The 12472-nt window shown below is 42.5% G+C and overlaps 1 protein-coding gene across 2 annotated transcripts in view; it reads right to left on the bottom strand.

Annotated features, from left to right (window-relative positions):
- Positions 1-11565, bottom strand: part of MEGF10 (multiple EGF like domains 10) — a 94224-nt gene extending 82659 nt beyond the window's left edge. For both annotated transcript variants that reach the window (XM_066614730.1, XM_066614731.1), the window contains exons 1-4: positions 11450-11565; positions 7766-7867; positions 5996-6096; positions 107-199 (exon numbers count right to left, since the gene is read on the bottom strand). In XM_066614730.1, the coding sequence (XP_066470827.1) occupies positions 107-199; positions 5996-6096; positions 7766-7867; positions 11450-11565 (412 nt within the window). The remainder of the gene's footprint in view (positions 1-106; positions 200-5995; positions 6097-7765; positions 7868-11449) is intronic.
- Positions 11566-12472: the final 907 nt, after the last annotated feature.

Below are 12472 nucleotides of genomic sequence, written 5' to 3'. Positions count from 1 at the left end.
AGACAGGCACTAGGGAATCCTGGCACTAAACTTTTGAAATCTCCTTGCAAAGGAGGACAACAGACTAGACAGAGCACCAGATAGACAGCAACAGATGTAGACTTACCACTGGAGCAATTGGGTCCACCCCAGCCAGGCTCACACTGACAGGTGTTTGGAGCAATACAACGGCCGTGTACACATTTGTCAGCACAGTGAGCTGTCAGAGAGAGACAGAAATCAGGAAGAATACAAATGTATGATCGGGGGGGGGGGGAGAAACCAATGCTCTCTATGACCCAGCTGTTTTCTATTCTTCCATTTCTCTTAACAAAGAAAATGTTAACATATTTAGTTTTTAAAACTTCTGCAGAGTGAATATATGTTTAACAGCTACAAATTGTTCTCTCCAGCTTGAACATTTCAGCAAGGATTCCACCGCAGCCATTCCAGCTTTATACATAAACATAGTTAAGGACACACTTCACTTTCAGAGAATAACTACCATCAGTTATATGCAGAAAAGAAGTCTTACTTTGTTTTTTCTACTTCTATGTTATACACCAGGGTGGCCAAACCACAGCTTGCAAGTCATTCTTTGACATACAACATGCAGCTCGCAGAAATATGTCAACATTAATATAAAAGATAAATAAAAAATGTTCAAGCACTATATTTACCAGGTACAAACTGAGAGTCAACTGGATTAAAACGCACAGTAAGTTTAATGTTCAATCCTACCTAAATCCCTATGGGGTGATGCAGGAGTGCTAGCACAGCTAGCACTGTATCCCATGGGTGATTTTTAGTTGCTGGAGGTCTCCTCAGGGTAAGGGAAAGTTTGTCCCCTTGCCCCAGAGTAAGTCCTAGCAGCAGGTATGAGACAATCCAGACCTGCAGCAGTGATATTGCCGGTGCAAGTCCATGTTGAACCATGATGGAGGATGAGGCCTAGAATTTGGCATGTGCTACTGCCAAACTAGCCCCCTTGCAGACCCAATCCACCCTCCTCTCTGCTCTTGTCACCACCCTGTTCTACTACCACCCACTGCATTCAACCCCCTTCCCACCTCCCTCAAACCTCCTGAGCAGGCTTATCTGCTCTGGCAAGTCTTTGTGGATCCGCCAGGGTACAGGAGGCAGCTCCAGCCTCCCCACCAGCAGGCCTGCAGCACACACCAGTGGAGGCTGCTTTGCAACTGCTAAAAGAAGCCTTTGCTGGCACAATGCTAGTTGCATCAGCAAGGAAGAGGCTGATAGGACTGGACCATTAAGAATTTTAATGCGTCTTAAATTGTGGCTGTCAAACATCTCTATTGCACCTCTCAAATATCTGAAGTTTATTATATGTGACTCTTACATTAAGCAAGTCTGGCCACCCCTGTTATATACTGTGGATAGTTGACACACTCAACTCACACAAATAATTTTCAAACAGGTAAGTGCATTGGAGTCAAAGTAGACATGACCCTAAGCATACTGTTGGAGCTTCCATATTTTGTTTTTCTTTAGTAAAGAGCACATGGGGGGGGGGGTTAAATAGCCCAAAACTAGGGCATGGGAAAGGAGTCTTAAGTACTTTGTCCCTGCTGTTGTTATAATCCTGGTTGTGACTACCCCCTTGCTATTCTTAATAGGGAAAAAAGCTTCTCTTAGCTTTCAGTGGAAGTTTACATCCATTAAAAACAACATGTTTGATGCCACAATTGAGAGTGGAATCTTGGCAGGAACGAAGTATTAAAGCCCCCTATCCCCACTGTGATTTCAGGCCATTGTGTCATATTCCCTTCCACTCCCATGAGCTACTCATGAAAAATGGTAAAACACAGAAATTCCAATCATGTGTATAGGATCTTGTCTAGTTTGACCCTTTTGTTGCAGCAAAAACAACAAAGAGTCTTATAGCACCTTAAGAACTAAGGAATTTATTTTAGCCTAAGCTTTTGTGGACTACAAGTATGATCAGTTGATTGCACCTGATGAAGAAGACAGTAGTTCACAAAAGCTTACACCAAAATAAATTTACCCTGCAATCCTATGCACACTTTGCTGGAAGTAAGCTTCACTGAACACTTACTTCCAAGTAAACATGCATAGGCTTGCACAGTGGTTAAACTTTAATAATTAGAGTCTTTGTTGTTTCAACCAACATGCAACATTTAATTACCTATTTTTCTACTCTTCATTTATAATGTTTTTCTTCTTTCTTTAACTTTTTGATATGCCAATAAGCAGCCCACTGTTTTCAGCTATGAAGATGACAGCCAGGACAGCCTGTGCTCTACTGCATTCAGGGGCATAAACAACTACAAGAAAATAAAACAATGCAAATGGAGAGCTTCCATTTCAACGTGTCCCTCCTCACATTTTCTCAAAACAAATCCTGCAAAATATAACAGTTGTATAGACCAACAGTCTATACACCTTATGGTCAGCTGCATTAATTTTTTTTTCCTTTCATCATTCTTTATGATTAGCATGTGTCATTGCAATTGTTACCTGGTTCTGAACTTGCAATTCCTGCACCAAGCATCAATATGTTTTCAAGGTGCAGTAATTTTACCCTCTAGTGGTACTATGCTACGTCAACAATTAAATGCATGTAGAATGTCTGTGAATTGTATACAATGTTAAAGACAATTCTCCATTCAGTAATCTTGAATACAGATGCTAATAAGATGTTAATATGAATTATGGTCAGAGTGTACAAGAGTCAGTGGGTACAACTCCTTGCCTCTTTCTTCCCTGTCCCTCTTCCTATTGTCCTGCCAGTCCTTCCTCTTGACTACATGACTAAGGGCGCAATCCTAGGAGTGCCCTGGGCTGGTGCAAGTCCCTTGTGCTGGCCCAAGAGGGTCACAAACCTGCCATAAGGCGTGTTTGTGCCTCTGCTAGAGTTGGCAGGGCTGGCACAGGGACACGCGCTGGCCCGTGGAGGCCAAATCCAGCCTCCACAGCAACTTCACGGGGGAGTCTTGTGTTGGCCGAGCTTGGCTGATACAAAGCTCTGTGGAGGGCGGGAAGGAGGTGGGAGGGAGGCATTCTGGGGCAGGGGGGAGGGCGGTCCGGGGGGCGGGGCTGGGACTCGGTACATATGACGGGGCTGGGACTCAGCTCGAATCCTAGCCCCTGTTCCCGAGCAGTGTGGAACAGCTGCAAGCCGCTTCGCTCTCCACAGACTTATGCCACCTCCAGAGGGGGCACAAGTCCGAGGAGACCCATTGGGGCTGCGGTGGCTTACCAGGGGAAAGGGGAAGAGTTTCTCCTTACCTCCGGCTGAGCCACTTTGGGCCCCTACCTTGCACTGAATACAGTGTAGGCCTCCTGGCCTGCCTGTTCCAGCACAAGATAGAATTGCGCTGTAAATTATGACCTTTTACACATTCCTAGGTTAATCTTAGTGCTGGTACTACACAAGGGAACATAATCTGTGCATCGGCTAGGACACACAAAACAGCACAGCTATTAGGGACATATGTAACATGCTAGAAACAGCTGTAATGATATTTACATTTGGACTTTGTTCAAAGACTTGGAGAGTTTTAGGAAGGTGAAAAGGGTTGTGTCTGTATCATGGTTTGTCAGGAAATCTTAAAACCAGATGTAGGGAGATGCTAAAATTACAAAGCCTGATATAATTTAAAATCCAGTTTGCTACAAGGAATGTAAGGAGATGCAGTATCAGACAGCTAGATTTTTAAGTATTACCTAATTGTCTAATTAAATTTATAGTGCAATTCTCTGCATGTTTATTTGGAAGTAAGTCACAATGTGTTCAGCGGGGCTTACTCTTAGGAAAGTGTGCATGAGATTGCATAAGATTACTGCCTTATGGCCCAATCGCATCAGCGCTTTACGCTGATGGATCTCCAAATTTGTCAGCATATGTCCTGTGCCAATAACAGGAGAGCTGCTCTGCCCTTAAGCAGGTCACAACTGCCAGGGCAAACGGCTAGAGATCATACAAAGGCAACAGCAGCCTGCTGTACCCCCTATGTGCCCTGTCATCACCAGTAAATTGGCAGAATGGAAGGATCAGGGGAGAATCATAGATATGATGGTTAAAAATCTAAGTCAGACCAGAGCTTGGCCAGTCCAGGCCATAGTGTTATGGCAAAATTGCTTGCCTCAAGTCTGAATCTTAGCTCCTTTGCCCAAACCTTCAAAATGCATACTGTTTTTCTTGTGGTTAGGTTTCAGAACAGTTTCTTGTGTCTCACAGGTAGCTGTGTCTGTCTGGAATGACATCCACATGAACGCCAAGCCTTGGGAGTCATAGGCACACAACTGGAAAGTTAGGACTCCTGTATGATTCTTCAACATCCAAGCCAGAGGTGTGCACTTATGCTGGGGAGAGGTGGAAAGTTCCTAAACCCCATTTTCTATATCTAATATTGTCAACTAACAGACATAAGGTGAGCTTCCTGTTGAGCTTCAAAACATAACATTTTCCTATTTTGCTCAGCATCTTAGAACACAGAGGTTTCGCTTTAACCACACCCTATATAGCTGGCAGGTCATGAGACTTGTATTGAAAGTGCAGAGTGAATAAGTCCTGTGACTTGACCTCATAGTCTAATGGTCCTGCAGCCACTGGTCAGTTGCCTTTATTGTATGAGAACCATACTCCACCTAAAGAAGGGACATACTTGTCAAGATTCTAGACACATGACCACCTGGATGGGAGACTCAGTACTTGTATGAAGATGGAACCTGAGAGAGCTGTAAATTTGTCAGTTGAACTTTGTGGGTAGGAGAACTTGCAGATAGGAGTTTACGTGTTCTGTCTACAACACGCAAGGCAGCCCAGTGATGAGGAGAACTTGAAGCTGCTCCATTCTCCCCAGGAACAGGGGCTGGGATCTGGCATAATTGCCAGATCCCAGCCCCACCTCCTGCCCCCGGGGCCACCCACCCTCCCCCCCGCCCAGGAATGCCTCCCTCCCACCTCCCCCCACCTACCTTTGCTGCTTGCGTTGGCCCACCTGGGCCAACACAAGCCTCAGAGTGGAAACCGGTGCAGAGGCTTATGTCAGCCTACACAGGCCGGTGCTTCTCAGAGCACCGGCCTGGTTTCCTCTCAAGGAGGCGCAAACGTGCTTTACGTCACAGCCAGCGCAAGGGACTTGCGCCGGCCCAATCCTGGGTCAGAAGTGCGCCCTAAAGTGCTAATTATTTAAAGTACCCAAAAGGCATAATTTTCTTCAGTTGCAACTACCAGTGAAAACTGCATAAGCAATAGGAAAAATAAGGTACTGCCACTGAGAAAGAAGACATGAATGTCATGTCTCTCTCAAGGCCAATATTCATGGAATCCAAGACACTCATTTCCATCTCTTCATCTGCAGGAAGAGACCATAGTTTTGTTCTCCAGTGGCATGAGAGAGCCACTGTCCACTCTTAAACTTGCACACTACAATCTCTCTGGCTGACTGACAGCTGAAGAAATAATCAGGGGCTCTTCTAATCCTGGCACCAGAGATGCTAGACAAGAACGTAGAATAGCCAACTGGAGCTGTCAGTCAGAAACATTATGCATTCATCAGCATTGGCACTTTCAAGGAAGAGGAATTCAGAGATGTTGCCTTAAAACACAACAGTTCTAATTACAACAAACCTGCTTGCTTAGCTCTCAAAAGCATCCACACAGGAAGGACTGATATGGACAGAGGTTTATTTTACTACAGTAACAGTGCTTCTACAGTAACTAATAGCTTTCCATATCTTTGGGATACCACATGGCGTTGTACAAAAACTGTATACCTAGTAATTCCACCTAGTGGGGAAGCAATTGGAGCACATCCTCTTGGGCCAACTCTCTAGTTCGAATGGGACTACCTATTGTGGGGCGACCTTGCGCTGCAGGAGCAGCATGCCTCTGCACTCCTTTTCTTGGCAACCAACATCAGCAGTCATCTACATACAAGGTTCATCAAGAGTTGCATAAACACAATGAAATCCTAATAATGAAAGCAGAAAGAGAAAAAAATCAAACCCTTGATGTGAAGATACTTACGGATGCACATTTCCCTGCTTTCATAAAATCCAGGGCAACACTGGGATTTTCGTCTGTACATTGTTTTTTCTCCATGCCTGTAAGCGGTACGGTAACTGATTCTATTAAAATAGGCAAATGTAAAATGTGTTATCGCATACTTTAAAATATCTGCTATGAAATAACATGTAAGTCAAGACACTAAAAACCTTTTGTTCAGGTATTTGTACAATGAGCCATACCATACAGAGGAGCTTTCAAATATTTCCAAAGCTAGTTCAGATTTGAAGCAGTAAAAAAACAAAAAAGCAGAACTATTCAAAACTCAGTCAGCAATACTGCCTTCAAAAGTGAACTTGAAATTATGGCCACAGTTGTGCACTGAGTTTATTTTGCATGAAGTTAGGAGCATTTAAACCAATTCCCTGGCATGGGCTTAAGCACACCCAGGAACAGCCCAAACTGAAGTGGTGTCTTAGGTGGCACCCTAATTTTCCACCCTCTTTTTTCTTTCATTCAATCACATATTCATTAGCGCACACAGCCTACTGCTGCCTCTTCTTCCTTGCCTATCCAACTGTTGGGCAGCCCAGTCCTAAACTTCCCAGTGCCTGCTGAGGCAGTAGCACCAAAGAGGCTATGGCTGTATCCAGTGGGTGCCAGGAAGCTGCCAGACAAATGTTCCTTACCCCAAGGGAAAGCCTCAAGCCCCGCAATGGGGTTTTTCAAGTCTGCGCCAGCTATTTTGCAGACTTGAGAGACTCCATGTCAGGTTTTGCTATCTGACACGGAGTTCAGGATATGGTACAGCAGAGCTCCACCAGTCCCACCTCCCTCCTGCCCTGGTTCCTCCCCCAACTTGCTCTCCCCTGCCCCCCAGAAGCCGCACTGCCGCCCAGTGGTCTCACTTATCCTCAGTAGCGGTGCATCTTCCTCCTGCTGGAGCTGTGCTCATTACCTGACTGGTACAGGCCCAGCGCCAATGCTCCCTACTCACTGGATGCCATAAATGTGCTTTATGTACATTATGAAATAAGCAGGTGGCAGCAGAGGTAAAGGTAAGGAGATGGGTGTCAAATCTGTCTCCTTCTTGCCTGCCTGGTCACGGCAGAGCAGGCAAGAGGGTAGAGGTGAAACAATCCTCTTTTGATTTTTCTCTTAGAAGGGGAACATTCAGAATATGATCACCAAGATACCTGCTGCTTCTGCCTCCTGTACCTGTCATAACTGCTTGCAGTGGAGAGTTGACTTGCATCGCAACCACACAGCACCCCCTTCTGGCCTGGTACCCAGGGTGGACCATCTCCTGCCCCCCCACTTGCTATGCCACTGGCAATGAATGGCTGAATAGGCAACAAGCCAAAGAGACAGCAGGCAGGACCACCTCCAACTGGACTGAGCCCTAAGCTGGGACAGTCAGTCTTTCTGACAAAAAAGGAGATTCAAAAACCTTCAGAAGAATTCAGAAATCATTCTGAAGTCATGTGAGTACCACATGCCCACATGCAAATTATAGCTTCACCCACTAGCAAATCAGGTTAAGAACATAAGAAGAGCCCCACTGGATCAGGCCATAGGCTCATCTAGTCCAGCTTCCTGTATCTCACAGTGGCCCACCAAATGCCCCAGGGAGCATACAAGACAACAAGAGATCTGCATCCTGGTGCCTTCCCTTGCATCTGGCATTCTGACATAGCCCATTTGTAAAATCACAGGTTAAATCTAAAATAACTGTATAAAACAACTATTACTCTCCTACATATCTGAAAACAATTGGAAAACAGAATTCACCTGTGTCGTGTGCATTTAAACCAGTTCAATATGTCCGTACAGCTGGTGTAGTAAATTTGATCAAAAGGATGGGGATAGGATTCTTGTACTGTAACAGAATAACTGAACAGAAACAAAAACCAATTACTAAGTATGCACCCTATTGCAATTATTTCAGAGTCTGATGAGAGGAAACTGAAGATTTAGACTTAAAGCAGAGATTTAACTTTGTAAACCACTTTGTGAATTTTTTTTGCTCATAAGTGGTAAATAGATATTTTTAATAATAATATCAATAATAATATCAAAGCAAAGATTCAGAAGACCAATGACAACAGCAAATGTCAACTTTGTAGTATGAAAGATCAAAACAGTTGACCATCTGATCAGTGCCTGTAGTAGGATTATCCAAATTGACTATAAAGAATCTCAGGTTAGAGTTGTGGCTATGGTTCAGTGGAATCTTTGCAAACAACACAATTTACCTTCACACCAAAATTCCTGGAATCTTTAATCTGATAAACAACCAAACATAGATTCTTTGGAACTTCTGATTACAGACAGATAAACTTCTAGAACACAATATTCCAGATGAAACAGTAATTGACAAAAAGAAAAATCAAGAAAAATCAAGAAAAATCAAAGATCACTGATATTGCAATCCCAGGTGACAGTAGCGTTGCAAATAAAGAACATGAGAAGATCAGAAAATATTAAGATCTGAGAGTAGAACGTGGGTGTCCCTGGTAGAAGAAAGTCAATATTGTGCCAATTGTCATTAGAGCCCTTGGAGCAGCGCTTAAAAGTCTGAAGAAACACCTCAATGATCTTGACCTTAAGCAAATTACACCAGCTCAGCTCCAGAAAACAACATTGTTTGGAAAAGCAAGAATCCTACAAAGATCTCTCTGCGATTTCTAGGATCTTGGCTAGATCCCAAGTTGCAGAACATAACCAGCCCAGCATAGTCTGTGATGAAGTAGTGTAATAACAATTGGCAAGTGAACACCAACCACATTACAGATGAAAAAAATCAATTTGTCCTTTTTAATCAAATGCTTACTGCTGAAATAGTCTATGAAACGAGACTGCATAAAGGTATTGTAAACTATTAAATGAATGGTACTCTTTCTTCAGTAATACAGACCTGGAGGCATGTCTGTATTTGCCCAAGCCAGACAATATGGGTATGTCAGTGCTTTCACCCAGTACATACTGAAGGAGTTTTTCACCTTCTCAGGTAATGTGTTTTCTCTCCATTTCACTTGTTTGTGTCCATTAATCTGCTATTAGCACTTATCCAGGCATGGGGTACTTCATTCAACGCTAGAAATTATGATGTGCAAGGGAACTAAAGTTTATTTGCACATGTGGTAATGCACACAATAACATTTTTATTAATGTGGCAGCTACAAGTCTGTAGTTTTGGATGGCGCATTAAGTTTACTCATTAAATATTGTTACTATGAAAACAGATGTCCTCAAATACGAAAAAAAATAAGAAAAATCATCATGGGGTAAGGCGGGGTAACCCAAGATGATCTGCCTCCTGAAACATTGCCTGGCATACTGGCGTACACCCCACTGCCCAAACTCAGCCATTCTCACTTGGCAGCTCATGAGTCAGGCCCCCTCCACATGGTGGCATCCCCCTGTTGCCAGGCAACACACACAAATACAGAATTTGCCTCCTCCTTTCTTTGTTTATTGGCACATACCCTCCACAGCCATTGTCACCTCCTCTAAGCCATCTGGATCTGTCAGCTTAGAGGAACCAGAGGTAGAGAAAGAGATGAGACAATGGCAGGATGATGGCAGGAACCCCTACCAGGGTGAGCTCCTCCCACCTCCTTCATCTCCAAGTTCTTGTGGCTGTGGTGCTGGAAGCAGCTCCCCACCAGCCTGCATGTCCACACACTGTCCCTTCTAACTTTCTCAGTCTTCATTCTGCCACTGTTTTTAAATAGATCAAGAAGAAGTTGGAAGAAGAACCAACCAATCAAAAAAAAAAACTTTCCTTTTTTGGAAGTGAGATGGTGCTTCTCCTGACATCCTTCTTCCTATCCACTCTGCTACTCCATTTGAAAAAAAAATGAGAAAGCAAAGAAACAGGAGGTGAGGAGAGGCAAGGAGAGGCCTCAGGAGAGTTAAGGAGAGATTCAGAAGTAGCAAATAGGTTCAGAGTGCCACCTGCACGCATCTGCTACCCAAGGCAGCCTCCCTAACCTTGACTCATGGTTGGGCTGGCCCTAATATATGGATTTAAAATGAAATAATTTAAATACTGCTTGCCTGTTCTGCAGTTTCTACCATTTTGACCATTTTCAAGCTTATCTGGACAAACCTGAAATTACTTCTTTTGTAGTTTACACAATTAAAATACAATCTCTCAAATTCCAATAAAAGCCTGTAGTACTATGCTTTTTGCAGGACGAAATGTGGCTTCTGTGATCTTACACAGTTTATCCAGCTGCTTAAGATTGTCCAAGACAACACCATGCAATTTAAGTAAAGTGCAGTCCAATCCTGTGCCAATTTATTGAGTAGTAAGTGCAACTGAGATTAGTAGAATTTACTTCCAAGTAATAGAATAGGATTACAGCCTTTAGCAGGTTAACTTTCTCCTATTTTCTTTCTATCAACAGTCACATTTCATCTATGAAAATATTTTATGCAAAGTATGTTAAGTTGCGAAAGATACAGCAAGGACAAGTTAATGTTAATTAACATGTATGCCCCACCAATACAACTGCGAGTGCTTTGTTAATGTTCCAGATTGTGGTTTTTCTATGTTCTTCCCTCCTGCCCCACCCCTGAATATGGGAAGACAGATGAAAGATTACGGTACTATATTTAAACACAACCACTAGGACTTGGGTTTTTGCTTTTCTTTTAGTTGCTTGTGTTTTTTCCAACAGATTTTTGCTATTTATTTCACATAAATGCTCTGGATTCATCTGTTGACTATGCATTTCTCTACTGTGCAGCAGTTTCCTCAGGGGACAAAAATTAAAAGATGCAACTATTTATAGGAATGAGTATGAAACAGTCATAACAGCTTCTCAAATTGTTTTTGCAAGCTTTGTATTGTGTTAAATAATCACTGCTGTCTTTCATCCATGAGAACTCTGATGCACTTAGCACTCCTGCAACTGTTATAGTAAGAGGGCAACTTTGCACACATCTCTTTCTATACACAGAATTGCCCCATCTATTAAAGTGAATGACACACTGCACTAAAATTACAGCTACATATTGTGTAATTCTGAATTTCCTGCCCCTCCCCCAAAAAGAAATAATTAAAACCAACAACTTTTAAAATAGATTAAAAAGCTTCATAATTACAGCAGGATGGCTTCCAATAGGGCTAATTACACTCTGAATATGCAGATTCTCCCACTGAGTTAATTGGATTAAAGGTATACTTCATTTCTAGTGTGGCTGTTATTTATAATGATGGCTGTTTCCTAATCCAGACATGGATATATTTCAACATAGAATTGTGTATATTTGTCTTACTTGTGCATTTCTGTCCATTTGATAACTTCAGGATCTGGTCCATAGCTTGTTGTCATAGATGCAACATATATTTTAAATAAACAAACTTTTTAAAAAAGGGATTAATATAAATATATATCCTTTAAAGTAATATAAACAAATTACAAGCAAAATATTATGAGTGGTCTAGTAAAAAAAAGAGTTTACCTCTCCCAGTGGCTACACACATTTGGATCCTCAAGATTTAGGGAAAACGTTGTATGCATCCAGTCATACAAGAAAATGAGTGAGAAAGGAACAAGCCAATCCAAATGAAGAAGCATGTTTTTGACAGAAAAGGCCTACAAGGAAAGAGAACATATTTGCTTTTTTAAATTTCAGCACAATACTATGTTTTGTATTTTTATTTTCAGGTACAATACAAACTTTAACAGTATAAAAATCATCCTTGATAGATACTGTGATTTTGCCCAAATGATAAAGTATGATCACTTATATAAGCAAGAAAAATGGCTATACAGGTCCAACCTATTTATACACAGATTTGACTCAACACAAACGGCCCCTGCAAATGAGAAGGAATGTGCTGATCCCTGGAGAAGGGGAAAATGCATCCCTTTAAAATCAATTTTAAAAACTGAACAGTCCTTTAACAATAGCCTCCTTAATGACAATCCATCAATCCTCTCTCCAGGCAACCCCTCCCTTCCCCATGAGCACATGAAAGAAAGGTGATCCTTTGCATTGGTGAAGGGAGAGGCTGAGTGAAGTGCCTTTCTAAGCTCTTGGAGGAAGACTGATTGATAGTCTTGTTAATGACTCTTATCTTACATCACAAAGGTCAGCAAGGCTGTTTTTAAATCACCTGGGCAAAGAAACCTTGTTTTTTAAATTGATTTGCTATAGTGCAAATAGTTTTTTTGCCATTCACATGAGTACTTGCAATGGAACCCATGCAAATAATTAGTCTCAGCCTGTATTCCAGGTGCATCAAAAGCAACAACATGCAGGATTCAGGAATGTACCTTCTGCAACACTGTAAGGCAGAGGTGCAAGTCCAAAGAGACAAAGGGGGCTTGTCAGCTCACACCAGAGAGGGTAGCATCTGGTTCAAGTCACCTGTGCTAGGTGCTACCAATTCCAACCTCTGACATAACTCTGGTCCCCCTCCATTATGCCCACCCTGCTGACTTACCAGCAGTGTTGGTGGGCCATCTTCACTAAGTTGCC

Source organism: Tiliqua scincoides, chromosome 2, assembly GCF_035046505.1.
Source record: "Tiliqua scincoides isolate rTilSci1 chromosome 2, rTilSci1.hap2, whole genome shotgun sequence".
In the NCBI taxonomy this organism is placed as follows: Eukaryota; Metazoa; Chordata; class Lepidosauria; order Squamata; family Scincidae; genus Tiliqua; species Tiliqua scincoides.
Note: the sequence above shows the minus strand (reverse complement) of the source record. Positions and strands in the feature narration are given on the sequence as shown.